This window comes from Protopterus annectens, chromosome 12.part0 (genome assembly GCF_019279795.1).
Source record: "Protopterus annectens isolate FY-2018-M chromosome 12.part0, PAN1.0, whole genome shotgun sequence".
Taxonomy (NCBI): domain Eukaryota; kingdom Metazoa; phylum Chordata; order Ceratodontiformes; family Protopteridae; genus Protopterus; species Protopterus annectens.
The window spans coordinates 901,041,457-901,057,534 of record NC_056746.1 but is presented as its reverse complement, the minus strand read 5'-3'; the positions used below and the strand labels follow the sequence as shown (position 1 = coordinate 901,057,534).

Sequence of the window (16,078 nt, the reverse complement as noted above, 5' to 3'; positions counted from 1 at the left end):
ATCAGTGATGCCTTCCCTTTTTGGGATTTTGCTCTATCATTTAGTAGCTTCCTCCTTCTATTGTATAGTTTGTTTATGGCTGGGGTCCACCAGACAGGACGTCTGCCTTTGGAGGATTGGGTCTTGGTTTTATTTGGGATCGCATGATCCATGCATTCCTGAAGGTGTTCATAGAATGCGTTTATAAAGGATTCTGCGGTCTGGGCCGTATTTTCCACAGGCCCGGGGGCTTTGAAGGATTCCACCTCAGTTTTGAGGAGTGTGAAATTTGCTTTAGAGAAGTTTTTCCACTGTGGTTTTCTGGGCAGGGGTCGGGATGTGAATATCCAGTGAGATCAGTTTATGGTCTGATCTTACCAGTGACCCATGTTGGTGATGATCAGGTCGAAATGTTTTCCCCTCTTGTGGGAGTGTGTAACAGTTGTTCCATAGCATTTGAGTTTATAAATTGACCTTCATATTTTCCAGTGTTCTCAGGAAGGCAGAGTGGGGTTCCTGGGTTTGGGAGGGTGGTCTCAGGTAGCAGGCTGGACTGCAGTTTACCTTTTATTTACTGTTAGTTGGATGGATAGTCTGATCTGCCTGCTTTTGCCACCAACACCTAACCCTAGTGTCTTTATCTTTTATGAATCCCTCCTTTTCCTTCTTTTTTTGGGTTTTTTTTGGGGGGAAAGCATGGTGTGAGGTATAAACTTGGGAGCGTCATAAAGAAGTGTGGGGAGGAGATAAGTAGTTGTAAGTACAGTTTTAGTTACGCTGGTGCAAATTTGTTTGGCTCTGTAAAGCATCTCTAGTTCCAATTTTTTTTTCTTATGCAATTTTGCATATGCAGGTTGAATTTAAAATCTTCCACTATCACACCTAATAATTTACTATGAGAAGTGACTTCAGTGGTTATATCTTCACGAAGAAGGTCTTTAAATCTTATTTTTTCAACAGTGGGGGACTTGGGGGGGGGGGTACTACCTTTTTTTTTTTTTTTTTGAGGGGGGGGGGGGTTAAACATGAGTTGCAAGTTACAAAGCCATGTTTTAGTGGCTGTTAAAACTTCATGAGTAACTTTTTTGAGGTGTGCTATGTCATCAGATAAGCAAATGAGCGTGGAGTCACCTGCATGTTGTACTAGAGAGGCTTGTTGTGTGGATATGTGGAGAGTATTGGTGAGAATGTTAAAGATGAGGGGACCAAAGCTAAAGCCTTGAAGTACATGTTGAGAGGGTGGAGTGCCATTTTACTAGTACCTATTAATTAGACAGGCAGCTTTCGAAAGGGTGGACTAAGAGAAACCTAATGAGGACATTTAAAGTTGAAGTTTGCTGTCTCTAGCTTTATTGGCAGTATCTATACAGGTTAGAAGTGCAATGTTAGTACTATGGGAAGGATGGAAACCATGTTGTGTGGGGGATAGGAGGAGTTCTTGAAGGAGATGTTTTTTGAATACATTTTTCAAGTATTTTGTTGGGAGGAATAAGATTGCTATACATCTAAAATTAGTAATACCCAGTGAATTTCCTCCTTTGTGCACAGGAATACTGTGTGCCTTTTCCCAGAGTGGGAGGGAACATGGGATCCCTGGACTGACCTATTTGTAAGGACTGAGACAGGATAGGCAATGCTACTGGCTGCTATTTTAAGGTACTCACTTGGAAGGTGAACAGCTGAAATAGATAATGTTTTGAGCCAAGAGTAGTTTTATACAGGATGTGGGCATAGGTTTAAAGGTGAAAATGGATGTAGCGATAAGTGGCTTTTGGGCAGGGTTAGGATTAGATGCAACAGAATCCTTGGTTAAGAGATGCTACACCATCTCTGAAATTAAAAAATATTTGTATTGCGGTTTCGAGGGGTGAATTCTTTAATGGTGGTCTATACTTTAGGGTTGGTTGTGTTTACTATTATTTTGAAAGTTACGATAGCAAAGATTTTTTGTCTTCATTTATTTGCTTTTTAGTACAACTGCAAAGCATTCTGAAGTAAGACATTGCAGTGTTTTTAATTCTGCCATTCTTTTCATACTTTTTCTCTATCCTGCATTACTATTCTATTCTTTATGGATAGCTTAACTGCATTAATTTGTTTTTAGTCTTTCTTCTAGGAGGTGCAAGGCTATTTAGGATGTTTTGGAATGCTGCACTGAATTTATTTACAGCATCATCTAAGGGAAGGATTTTTAGGAAGTGTCATTTAATAGATGATAGGGTAGTACCAAACATTTCTGGGTTAAACCTGAAAGGCTGTGCGTTGTTTTATACCCACTGTATTATAAATATGCTGGATGTTTGAGATGTCTGGTTGTAAAGACTGGGAGATTATCACGGAGACAGTCAGACACCAATTGTGTGGCGTTATATTTGCTAGGGTCTGATACTAGGATCCAGTCCAATAAGGAATTTGATGCCTTGCTATAATATGAGAGGCTATTTAATTGTGTGAAACTAAATGTTTAAGCTAGATGTAATGGAGTTTGAGTTTTTTGTCCAACCAATTAACAAATCGCATCACACAGCAGTATTTTTTCTTGTGTAACTGTTGTGGATAGCCAATGCATAATATCTTCCAGTATAGCTGTACTGTTGCCAGAAGGGATGTAAAGGACAGCAATACATATCCGTTTTTATGGTTTGTTTTAAGAAAAGTTGTAGTTGCTGGGAAATGTTAGAGCAATGCCACCACCTTTCCCTTTTGACTGTCATTATTGATGCATAGCAAGGAGGTATAATTTCAGAGTCATTTATGTTGGGTTTAAGCAAAGTTTCAGTTACAATAAACAAATGGATAGAGAGACAACCAGAGTGCGCATGTAAAAACGGTACACTGGGGAATGGCCCTTTCCAGACTGTAGTGCAATGACAGAGATAGTTACATATAATTAGCAAGGTGTGTGGTGTGGCTGGCATAGTCTTCCACATGAGAATGCAAGGGGGCTTGTCTCCAGCAGGAATAAAAAGCTTGGCTAATTTTTTCCCCATTTTTCAACATTTTGGATGCCAGTGCTGTGTCGCTTCACATTTAAAAACATTTCATAAAATAACGAAGCCATTTTTGCATCTAGAAAGACAACATCCAAACCAAAACCCAAGACATTTCAAATGAAAGAATTATGTGATAAACTATTAAGGATTTGTGGGTCTTAAGTTTCTGGTTTGATGCTAAACAGCACAGTTTTTGAAGATTTTTTTTTCGCTCAACCCATTGAAACAAGCTCTGGGAGTCTGACTGTAGCTCCTGTTACAGTGATTAAGACAATGGTTTGAGTGGTGAAGAACTAGGTCACCTTTGTATAGACGAAAGGCAAGGTCAACTGGAAGTTTGCTAATGAACAAGGGAGGTGCAGGACACCTTTGAAGAGAAGATAAAAATGGATGTGGCAGATAATAGGTATTTCTGGAACCAGGGACCAGCATTAGGACTAATGAAATAAAAAATATACTTGTAGCTGCCAAAGGTGTATAACATATAAACCAAACAATACGTAAAAAAAAACAAACCACCACCACAAACGGTTAAATCCTTTAATAAAACGTAGGACAAACGAATAAAACAAATAAAATGGAGTCAGTTTTTCTTAACGATGAGCACTTTAAAAAATATCCTTCTTCAGATCGTATAGTGAGACCGGGAAATATTCAATTAAAACCATTTCCATCCAATCGAATGTTAGTACAGAAATAACACCTTCTCTAGGATCCAATCAGCTGTGAACCAATGAAACTAATCGAAAGGCTGACATTCCTCCTTTACATCCATTTAACTACCATCCAATCAAAGGTTAGTGAGAAGCCAATGCCTTCCCCATGGTCCAATCAACTACAAACCAATAAAAATGATCGAACGCGAACACTCCTTTTCATCCAATGGTGGGTCTCCTATTCTTTAGTATAGGTCATATAGGAACAATGGCATTCAAGCCTGGCAGCTTATCCACTCGCAAGTTAATAATCCACAATTTCATTAAGTTCTGTAGCATTAGTGATGTCCCCTTGTTTTATACCCAGGAAAGTAGTTTCTAACTCTTTGAAATAGAATCGATGAGAAGGAAATTGCATAACATGGCTAGCAAGACAATTTTTGGGGTCTTTATGACGAATATCTCGGAGATGTCTCAAAACTATGTTTTTGAAGCAATGGTCAGTTTTGCCTACATAATAGGCAGAACAATCTGAATAAGTGTCCAGATATACAACATGAGGGGTATTGCAATCAGCGTGACAGAAGGGATACTGGATTTTACTAACAGGATGTATAAATGAATTACTGGCATCAATGCTATTGCAAGTCATGCATCTGCCACAGTGAGAAGCTTCTTTTTTTGTTGCTTTAATGGATGTACTCTTCACACCATCTTTCAGAGTAAACGTTTCAAGTTCTTTTTGTTTTTAAAGGTGAATCTAAGCGTTTCAGCTAGTCTCCCATATCTTATCATCCTGTGTTAGGATGGGTCAATATTTCCTTAGGATACCAAATTTCATGGCAATCATTAGTATATGTTAAGCTGAAATTTACGCCATTTCTAGTACGATTGGTAGATGCCCTCCTATTACTAGATCTATTAGTTCTATGTAGTAGTGGTGCTCCTTTATTTTTCCTTAAATTTATTAGCTCATTACTTAATGTATTGTCATTAGTGGTATAACCTTTTTCTTTGAGATTATTCTATAAATAAGAAACTGCAAAGGGATGTATCTAACTTTAAGCAAGGAAGAATATTTGAATGGCCCAGAGAGAGGAAAAAACTTTTTTTTTTTAAATAAGAATCAGCAACAAGGCAGAATGCCGATAAATTTACAAGTACAAACCAGTAGTACACCTTTAGTCCCCATGGAATCGGTTAACAATAATGCTAATGAAGAATGAATGCATGGAACAACACCCTTATTAGCAGCTAAGAGCACAGTGAATTCCAATACTCCTATTGAAGACACAAAAAGAGTACATCAATTCTAGGGACTATCAGGAGCTATACATGCACCTATTATACCTAATTTTTCCATTTTTTCTAAAACAAACCTGGCAAAGAAATCCCAGATCTAACAGCCAGGAGAGGAAGTGAAAAAAAAAACAGCATAGAAAACTGCTTTAACTTAGCAGTTAATCTAAGCATGCGTTGAATAAAGAACAATTAACGTTATTGAATAAAGGCCCAACGTTTATTCCCTTGCTTTCATCCGATTTAAGTAAGTTTTCAATAGAAGCCAAGTATTTTGGCAGGAATGTTTCTTTGAAAAACATTTTTGGCAATCAGCAGTCAGCATTAATTTCAAAGTTAAAGAAACCTAGCACTTTCACTCCCATCAATCCTCCAGCAGTAAAACTCTTCCATTAAACTTTGTGAAGGGGAAGTAGAGAAATTAAGGCAAAGTAACCAATGTGGATCACGGTACTGTAACATTACTATGCAAGAAAAAGAAGCGCTTTTTGACTTACAGAAAATTCAAGACATAGTAATTAAGCCTTTGGACAAAGGTGGCACCATAGTGTACTTTATGCTGAATGGTACTAAGCTTCAATGTTACATATGTTGCAAGATGAGAAAACTTATCAGAAAATTAGTAAATTTGAATTATATAAAATCTTACTTAAGAGTGAAAGATCTATATGACATGGTAATGCAAAGACTAATTAAATCAGGAGCTTCATGAGTTTGAGACACCACATCCCACCATACAATCCATCAGTGGATTGCCTACAATTCATAAGGATATCACGAATCCTCCACTACGTCCCATTGTTTCTGGCAGAGGTTGGGTCACTGAATCTCTCTCGATGTATGTTGAGAAACAACTAAAATTTCTATTAACAGCAGTACCAACAGTTCTCAAAGATACTAGCATGCTGTTAGATCAACTGAAGACTGCTCAAAGCAAACTGAGAAAATATAATATCTTATTAGTAACACTAGACATTTGTAGCCCGTTTACTTCTACTCCAAATGAGTATGGTATAGAATCTGTGAGAAATTTCATCAGAAGGAATACATGCAACTTGGATATACAACTTATTTGTACACTGCTCGAGATAGTGCTGGAAACAGTTCTCTATTATGGGAAGAATTATTATTGGTGATGCTGGGGAGTAGCCATGGGAACACCATGTGCTAACAGCTACTCTAACTTAACGTTAGATAAAGTCCTTGCAAATTCTAAACCTTGGTTCGAGAATGTGGTTTACTATGCTCGGTTTGTGATCGATTACCTTCTTATTTGGAATGGAAATAAAGAACAGCTACTGTCCCTTGTAGCATATTTAAATGAAACCACCACCTTCTTGAAATTTACTGTTCAATCATCACAGACAGACTTCTTGGACCTAACATTACTTTTAGATCAAGAAAAAGGAGATTGGTACCAGGATGCACAGGAAAGAGACTTGGACGAACAGTTAACTACATAAAAGTAGTATGCATCCCAAGCACATTTCTTAGAACATAATGGAGAATGCAATTACAAGAATATCAAGACTTTGTACCAGTGAATCAGACTATGAAAAAGAAGTTTCCTATTTACAGGATAATCTCAAAAAAGAGGTTATACCACTAATGTTACATTATGTAATGATGAGCTAATAAACTTAAGGAAAAATAAAGGAGCACCACTACTACATAGAACCAATACATCTAGTAATAGGAGGGCATCTACCAATCATACTAGAAATGGCCTATTACTAGATATGGCGTAAATTTCAGCTTAACATATACTGATGATAGCCATAAATTTGTGGAATCAAGAAATATTGGCCCATCCTAACACAGGATAAGATACAGGAGATTGTAGGTGAAACACCTAGATTCACCTTTAAAAACAAAACGAACTTGAAACGTTTTCTTTGTATATAAGATGGTGTGAAGAATACATCCATTAAAGCAACAAAAAAAGGAACTTCTCGCTGTGGCAGATGCATGGTTTGCAATAGCATTGATAGCAGTAATTCATTCATTCATACATCCTGTTAGTAAAATCCAGTATCTCTTCTCCTGGCACGCTGATTCCAATACCCCTCATGTTGTATACCTGGCCACGTGTTCAGATTGTTCTGCCCATTATATAGGCAAAACTAACCATTGCTTCAAAAACAGAGTTTTGAGACATCTCCAAGATATTCATCATAAAGACCCCAAGAATTGTCTTGCTAGCAATATTATGCAATTTCCTTCTCATCGATTTTATTTAAAAAACGTTAGAAACTACTTTCCTGAGTATGAAACAAGGGAACAACACTAATGCTACAGAACGTAATGAAATTAAGTGGATTATTAACTTGCAAGTGGACAAGCCGCCAGGCTTGAATGCCATTGTTCTTATACAACCTATACTAAAGAATAGGAGACCTACCACTGGATGAAAAGGAGGAGTGTTCGCTCTCGACCATCTTCATTGGTTTACAGCTGATTGGACCATGAAGACGACATTGGCTTCACACTAACCTTTGATTGGATGGAAGTTAAATGGATGTAAAGGAGGAATGTCTGCCTTTCGATTAGTTTAATTGGTTCACAGCCAATTGGATCCTAGAGAAGGTGTTGTTTCGTACTAACGTTTGATTGGATGGAAATGGTTTAACTGAATATTCCCCTATGTCACTATACGATCTGAAGAAAGATATTTAAGATATTTCTGAAAGCGCTTACCGTTAAGAAAAACAGAGGACTCATTTTGTTTTATTCGTTTATGTCCTACGTTTTACTAAAGGATTTAGCCATTCATGGTGTTATTTTTTTTTTTTTTTTTACGTACAGCATTAGGACTAACGTCTACTTCCGAGACATGGTGTAGTTAACCAAGCCAAAAGTCTATGAAGATAGCTCTGAATAACACCCCTTTGTCCAAAACTACAAGAATGTTGTCTGAAAGACCACAGGTCTATGGAGATGCTTCTACCTGACCAAAAACTCAACATTTTTGAGACAGGTGACATTTGCTAATGAGAGCTCTGGAAGCTGAAGGGAGACGGTGTTTCACATATCTTACAAAAGGTTGGTAAAAACGGAGATAGGGTGAAGTTGAAAGGAATGTAATTTTTTTAAGGATAATTTCAACTATAGCAGTTTTCCAGACTCTTTGCATGGTACTGGTTGTCAGGTTGAGATTACAGATATACTGGGTTTTACAATAATATCATACAGCAGTAATAAACGAACCATAGGAGAGCTTGTCTGCAGCCAGAAGGCCATCTAGCTGAACTGGTTCAAACAGTGGGATGACATCATTATGCAGTTTGAACTGAAGAGTAGGACACATTCTGGTGGAGAGGGGGAGGAAAGAATATGACATGAGGGAGGTATTGGAAGGTTTAAGGCTGTTGAAGTGTACAAGGAAATCTTCCACAAACAAGAAAGAGGCTGTATGCTGTGCTGTGAAGTGTAAGGTAGGTAAAGACTTCCTTCCAGAACTTTCTGGGGCTACATTTTGAGTGAGTTTTGCTGATGCAATAATGACTTCTCTTTCTTCTAACTGCTTTTTTAGCAGACTGCATAGGTTGATAAAGTGCTCCCTGTCTGCTGGTGAGGGTTTAAAGCTTTCCATTTATGCCAGTAACCATCATTTGGTTTAAGCGGATAGGTTAACTACTGTTTGGGTATGGATTTGTATAATCCTGGGATTACAGAGAAAATGTATCTTACAGTTGTATTACAGGCTGAGAAAAAACACAGCTACCTGCTTAAGATCATGGAGGACTGAGGTTCAATTCAAAGCTAAAAGTCATGTTACTGGGAGCCAGTCAGTCTGAGCACGCACGGAGGCACTGCAACCCCAATGAGCACAACTGACCACCAAAGGCTCTAAATGTTTTGGACTGACAATAAAAGCAGTAAATACACCTTAGTACAGATAATACAAACCTGGTATCTAGTGTATAAAAACTGCTATACGCACAATATTTTAACTGTTGCTGTATGCTGCTGTAATGGGTTGGACTGGGAGGGAGAAAAGGACACTGTAAACCTCTAGACAAGTTTATAAGTTTATATGCAGAAAAGAAAACAAAGTCTTCACAGATTTTTACCTTGCTACCACCACAACAGGGTATTAACCAAATGCAGGAGAGAGAACCAGTACAAGCAATAGGCTATATGAAGGAACACAATATTAAAAAAAAGTATGAGCAGCAATCTTAAGAGTACAAGAGCGAGTAGAGTATAGAAGCAGAACTTGCAGGATTGTCTAGAAACCAAGCAGAAAAAAAATTAAGGTATGACAAGTAAAAATAACTATTCTTACAGTTAGACAATCGACTGAAATCATACATTGGAAATTTAGCCTAATCACCAATAGTAATACTTTAAAAACATGTATCTGCATATTTATTTTATTTATTTACATTTGACCGGGACTGTCTGACTGGACGTAGGTCCATTTTCAGCGGAGGCCGGGGGAGAAAAGCTCCACAGTTAAACAGACAGTAGTTACATTGGATTACATAGCGATTAACAATTTAACATAGCAATTAATTACAAACAAATTTTATAGATGAAGAACACAGTACATCAGTAGACAACTAGAATCTTTATCTGCAAAGTACATAAAAGACATGAACAAATGTTACAATAAGAAGTTCCTGCTGTATAATAAGTACCAGGCTTATGAGCATCTGAGCTTGCTATAATCAAGGTAGTTAGTGGGTTGGAAAGAAAAGTAGCGGTTGGATGAGGTGGGTGATATTAGAGTGGGAGTTGCAAGGGCATAGCCCGCATGTTTTTAGGTGCGCTTTCAGTAAAGTTTTGAAGTGTGTGTATGATGGTACGGAGGTAACTGTGGGTGGGAGGGAGATCCATAATTTGGCTATTGCGCAAGAGAATAGTGCTTCACCAGCAGAGTTATTGGCTTTAGTGATCTGCGAATGATTTTTGTACCATATACAGATAATGAGTGCACTGCTCCATTCTGAAAGATACTTTAGAAAAAATACAGGTCAGACTGTTTCATAGGTTCATACTAGGCTATCTGCCCTAGGGCATTTATAAGCCTAGCCAGAATGTGTTTGGCTTTCGCCACCCATTTTAAATTTATTTTGCTATGCCCTTTTTCGAGGTTAGTATACTGTGCCTCTGTGTAACAGTGACACAGAAGTGATACCCGGGGTAAACCTACAATCTCCCATCCACTCATCAAGATTCCTCTTGAAGACAGTCAATGAGGGACTCTGCCTAATCTGGACTGGGATTTTATTCTAGAGTGAAGGGAGCCTCTGGGTTATGAATCTGTCCCCCCAGCATGTCCTATTTATTTCAGTGCTGAGGTTAAAGTCTCTCGAGCGTGTAGCTCGATGGGATTTGGATTTTCTGAGGTGCAGCATGTCCATTAATTCCGGGTTGGACATGGCTTTCTACGTCAGGCACAGATAGTCTCTGAACAGGTGGTATGCCACTGAGTAGAGCTGGAGTTTCTTTAACCAGGCAGCATATGGCATCTGTTTGAGCCCTTTGATCCTCTTGGTGAGGTACTTTTGGGGGTCTTTCCAGTTGCTGCAGGTGTCTGGTAAGGTACATCCCAAAAGGGGCATTGTACTCAATTATGGGCCTGATGAGGGTTGAGTAAAGAGGCACAATGACCTCCCCTGATCTAGATGTGAATCCCTTCATGATTAGGTGGGCTATATAAAATGTTTTTCTAACCACTTTGGCTACGTGGTTGTCAAATGAGAGATTGCTATCAACTTAGGTCCCCAGGTCCCTAATTACTTCTTCTGTACTTAATGGATTACCACCTAATGTGGTAATTTGTGGGCACTTTGTTTTTGCCAAAGGGGATGACTATACACTTTTTGGCATTTAGCTTGAGGCCATGGCTCTGGCACCAGTTGTCTGTTTCTATGAGGCCCTTTTGGAGGATGCTTGTGTCGGCTGGAGAGTCGATTATGGCACCCAGTTTGCAGTCATCTGTGAACTTGGTCAGCCACAGTCCTTCCGTGTTGGCCTGTACCTCCGAGAAATATATACCGAACAAGAGAGGTCCCAGGACCGAGCCTTGTGGGACACCACTTGTAACTGGTTTGGAGTCTGACATGGCTCCAGCAATTCTAACCATGTGGGTTCTGTCCTTGAGCCAGTTTGCAATCCATCTAGTGACATAGGGTTTATATTTAAGCTGGTGAGCTTATCTATAATGCCCGAGTGGGGTACTGTATCAAAGGCTTTTGCGAGGTCCAGGTAGGCTGTGTGGACCACCTTCCCCTCGTCAATGGCCTTGGTGACCGTTTCAAAGAAATCAACCAGGTTTAAGAGGCAGGATCTGCCCTTAAAGCCGAACTGGGTAGGATCCAGTGTCTGTAGGTCTCTACTACAACTCCTACTTCTGCCACTAACTTTGGCTCGCAATGGCAGAGTAGACATTCAGATTATGATCACACACATTTACATTGTGTAAATATATGTAAAATGTTATCAAGGGGAAAACAGCATAAAACAAAGTTGATTAAAACCAATTATCTTAAGTATTGTTTAATTACACCGGCTATTTAACGAAAAATGCAAGTGTTCAGGGGTGGAGGATATACAACAACTTTTTCCTCATTTCAGCCTAGCTCAAAAATGATTTACTTATAGCTATCTCAACAGAATCAAGGACAAAATCTTGAAAAAAATAAAAGTGACAATACGGGACAGTTTTAAAATATTAGTACTATAAACACGAAAGACAGAATAAGAGATTAATAGGTATACTTTTTTCCCCGAAAAGGTACACAACTCTATATTTATTATTTATCAAGCGTAATTCACCATCTTTACTCCAAAAGTCGTCAGTTTTACGACGGATTAAGGGGAACAGAGAAAATTTTTGAGTCAAAATCTGGAACTGTTGAGAGGCATGTCGTATATACATGAATAACCTAAAGACATCAAAATAAACTATGAACAGCGTTCTGACTACTACTGACAGCAATGAACCCGTAAACAATACAAAAACATTAATTACACAGTACAGCAAAACCAGAAGCAGAACACAATAAACACGCATTATGTTCCACTGTTTAAAATAATGATTCTATTAGTAACCAGTATACACATACATTTACATTATACAATGCACATATTAACGCAACATATGGTTTATAAAACATTCAACAAAAAATGTTATTTTGAAATACTGGTTTTCAAACCTAACTAAACATGCTTCTAAAATTTACTGAGACTGCATTACAAGCATGCGCATCCAAAGGCGCGCGCACATACATGTATTACATATACATACACACATCATAGAGCTAAATACAAACATTAGGCAACAGGTGTGAAGAGCTACAAGACTCCTTGTTAATCGTCAGAGGACTTAACTACAGAACTAAGCCGAGCTAAAAGCACAACATCCCTTTCATTCTACAACTCGAGTGCCTGCAAAACGGTTTAGTTGCTGTAAACAAAAAAAAATCATTAAAAATTTAAAATAATGTCAGTTATTAAGGACTGAACCAGAGAGATACTCATATTTTGCCAAAGTGCCACCCACCCCTTTCCATACTATATTGATTATGGGTACAAGCCCATGAATAGACTGACCATTGGGTATGATTTGCTAAACAAACGACAAACGTTACAAGCCTCGGCTCGATTAAATGTCAACCAGAGTTCTAGGATCAAACTGGGAAGGACTGTTTAAATGGACAGTAATACTTGCAAACGCGGCCTAGACCCTCTGTGAGCCTCAGACTTGCAGTTCAAACAACCGCAGTACAAAAAAGCAGGGCTGCAGCACATAAACAGATCCATAAATTCTCACACTTCTACAGCAGGCACCACATATATTTAACGGGGCAATGAGCTCAGAATGCGTGAGCCGAGACTGTATAATGTGGGGTGGGGGGGGGGGGGCAGAGGTGAACGAATAGCAACAGCAATCCAGCAGACAGTCGTGCATTCCCTCACCTTTCTGCTTCTGTCCCGACTTGTGCCTCCCTTTAAAAAGCAGATTTTCTTACTCCATGGACATGTGTCAGTCCCACACCATCACAACTTCGCGTTTGAACTCTAAAAACCAGGTTAAACAGTTAATAGCGGTGATTGAATGAAAGACAACGGACAGGGCAAACACTAAAGAGAATGAAACAACCAGCTTCTCTCAATACGGGAAGTGAGGTAAAGTAACTAACCGCTTTCCACTGCGCGTGCACAGAGAACATCGTCCGTACACCAGAAGGCAGTCTGGGTGCCAGCATGATTCTTTCGGGCACTCGCAGCAGGAAAGGGCAGTATCACGTGACAGACTCCAACATGGCGCAGGACTGCTGAGGTAGCGTAAACCTCCCTTCTTGTTTGACAGGTTTGGGACTGAGGGTCTCGAAGGAAGTACAGACGGGCTGACAGCTGTGTGCTTCGTTGCAGAGGAGAAAACGGGATGCAGGAAGGATTTCACACGAGAATCATGTTTCTGTCACGGGCGCTGGAGAAGATCTTGTCTGACAAAGAGGTGAAACGGGCTCAAAACAGCCAACTGCGCAAAGCCTGTCAGGTTGCGCTAGGTAAGTTAACCCAAGCAAACTGCCGTACGGCTGGTTGTTCAATGGGAAGCACTAGGTGTCAAGGGGCGCACTTATTTATTTTCCTCATTCATTAACTTATCTGAAGTATGATGGGAGGTTTTGGGTCAGTACTGGTTTCATATTGGCATTATAGGATGGTGGTTGGGCATTTTGGAATCCAGGTACTTGCTGTAGTTCAGAACCAGTTTGCTAATGGTTTTCTTTTAATATGCTGTCACTGCTGTACTGTTGGCAGGATTGAGCTAAGGCCCATTTTGGTTTTGCCCAGTTTTCCAGTAGATTTCTTTTGGTTTGACACTTCCGCGTACCGTGGGATCAGATGTAGCTTCTGATAATCAAGCACAATTTTGGTTATTTTTCTGAAATGGAGACGACTTCAAAAGGGAGATTATCTGTTCACAGGAGTCATTTAATCGGTTTCATTTAGTGGGGGAGTTATTTGTCACTGCAGTTTCTGCTGCTGTCATTGATGGTTTAGACTTTAGTTTATAGGTAGATAAGCATAACCACTGGGAAGGCTTCCGCTTGTGGCTGTGCAGATACGGTTTAGTTCTAAGTTTAGTAGTTCTAAGTTTGTAGACTGATGTAAAAAGTGTTTAGTCCCAGTGGACTGTTTTCTACATTGTTTTTTCTAATTCTTCAAAAAATGTCACGAGCGATGGTGTATAGTTTGGTTAGGGGATGAATGAAGTCTTCATGATGCAATATCCTGACGAGGACCATTTAGTGTATGTAGTGAGGTCTTTGGACTTCGGGTTTGTTTACCCAAATGGTGACGTTTCCATAGTTCAGGATGGCGACAGGAACGTCACCGAGGAGGGCAAGGTTTTTCCAGCAGTTTTCACATAGTGTCTGTGACTTTATCGAATTCGAAATGATATAACTGTAGCCGAAGTACACCAAAGAGGTGTTGGAATATTATGTGCATTTAAATGTATACTTTTTTGTATTTGTAAGTTATAAAATATTTCTTAACGCAGTCAACGAATCTGTAAGTCAGACAACACAACTGTTTCTGACGGTTGTAGTTTGTAATTTAGTAGGTTTAGAGGGAGCGCTCGTTTCCAAAACAACATTCTCTGCCACACTCGATCAATTTGAATTGCCTTCAAAACACAGAGCCCAGTTCTTAGTAGAGTAACACATTTAAACTCCTTAACTCAAATTCATTTCAACTCGTTACAGAACTGTTTACTAAAAGCGTATTTTAGTTCTTTCTTCAACAAGACCGTGCTTTGTAGCTCCAAAACAGTATGCAGTTTACCAGTCATGCTTTCTAAATCGATTACTCAGTGAAAAGTGCAGGAAGGATCAAACTAAGCTAGAATCTTAGTAGTGACCCATGGGCTACATGAAAATAACCCTTAAATAATGTTCCAGTTTTAGCCGGTTTTGAATGCTCATAGTATTTCAGCTGTGTGTTTTTTGAATGCTCACGACATTTTACTTTTTTAAGTCTTTACGTGAACATTCCGGTCAATAAAGCCAAACCCCAGCTGAACTCAGAAAAATGGTGAAACTAGTGGTATTGGCTTTATTAGCTTGGTTACAGCAGTAAAAACTTAAAAGTAGGCGAAAATTCAGGCACATACAAAAGCCGCGTAGCTGAAGCACTATTTCCTTAAGGTGGTATTTGCATATCCCGCTGTCCTGTAGTCCATGAGAATTAAAGTATTACATAGTGAAGACTGTTGCTTAGCAGGGACTTTTTCACTTTTTGGTCTGGATGATGTTTGGTATATTTTGTAGGCACACTGATATTTATGGACATATGGCTTATTCTTAATCTTTGTTTTGAAAAAATGTAACGCACAACCCACTGACAGGCTCAGAAAAAGTGAAACATGCTACATTTATAGCCAGAGGGATTGTGCTGTATTAGCCTGAGTACTGATAAAAAGTTAAAAAAAGCTGTGGGTATTCAAAAGCCATGTAGTTGAAACACTGATATGTACTTAAGCTGTCTCTTGCAGGTATTACAGGGGGTTTAAAGTTGGTGTAAACTCTGGTTTAGCTGATTTTTTTTGTGTGACCTTTGTGCCCTTTCTCAGTCATGGGACCACAACTCTGGATGTACTACTATCCAGTTTAAAGGACAGTCATTCATATGTCATTTTCCTAGTGAAAGGCTACAAAAGGCAGATGTTAAAACATGTCATGGAACCCATTACAGAACTGAAAAGGACTGAATCACCTTCATTCAGCCTCCCTGGTATGAGAATGTTAAGAAATTCCACAGAGAATAACAAATGCAAAAATAGCTGCATCTTGACATACACTTTGGATTATCACAGTATCAAAAGAATGTTATTAAAGAAAACTAGGCCATTGTCACAGGAAACCCTTATCTGATTAATATCTTAGGTGAAGCCCCATCTTTTGTTTACAGGAAGGCCAGGAACATTAGAAGTTTTGCTGAATTTAAATCTAGACTGTATGAGAGAAACACTAAAAGATGTGAAGCTGATTGTACATCTTCTCTGTTTATACAGCAAGGAGATTAGTTTTTATTGCCATTGTTTAAAGAAAATCATTAAGACCAGTGCAGGGAGTGACTGTAACACCACAAAAGTAATTTACAGGGCACAGTGTAACAAATGTGATCCAT

The 16,078-nt window shown here is 39.0% G+C and overlaps 2 protein-coding genes across 5 annotated transcripts in view; one reads left to right on the top strand and one right to left on the bottom strand.

Annotated features, from left to right (window-relative positions):
• Positions 1–13,032, bottom strand: part of STAU1 (staufen double-stranded RNA binding protein 1) — a 2,205,075-nt gene extending 2,192,043 nt beyond the window's left edge. For 2 of the 4 annotated variants that reach the window (XM_044089934.1, XM_044089936.1), the window contains exon 1: positions 12,857–13,032. The gene's annotated coding sequence lies outside the window, so the exon portion shown is untranslated. The remainder of the gene's footprint in view (positions 1–12,856) is intronic. The other 2 variants (XM_044089933.1, XM_044089935.1) reach the window with 1 other exon arrangement.
• A 127-nt stretch (positions 13,033–13,159) lies between these two features.
• The window catches only part of ARFGEF2 (ADP ribosylation factor guanine nucleotide exchange factor 2), a 2,483,667-nt gene continuing 2,480,748 nt past the window's right edge, over positions 13,160–16,078 (top strand). Inside the window, exon 1 of the mRNA XM_044089932.1 lies at positions 13,160–13,449. Coding sequence (XP_043945867.1) covers positions 13,326–13,449 — 124 coding nt within the window. The 5' untranslated portion in view covers positions 13,160–13,325. The remainder of the gene's footprint in view (positions 13,450–16,078) is intronic.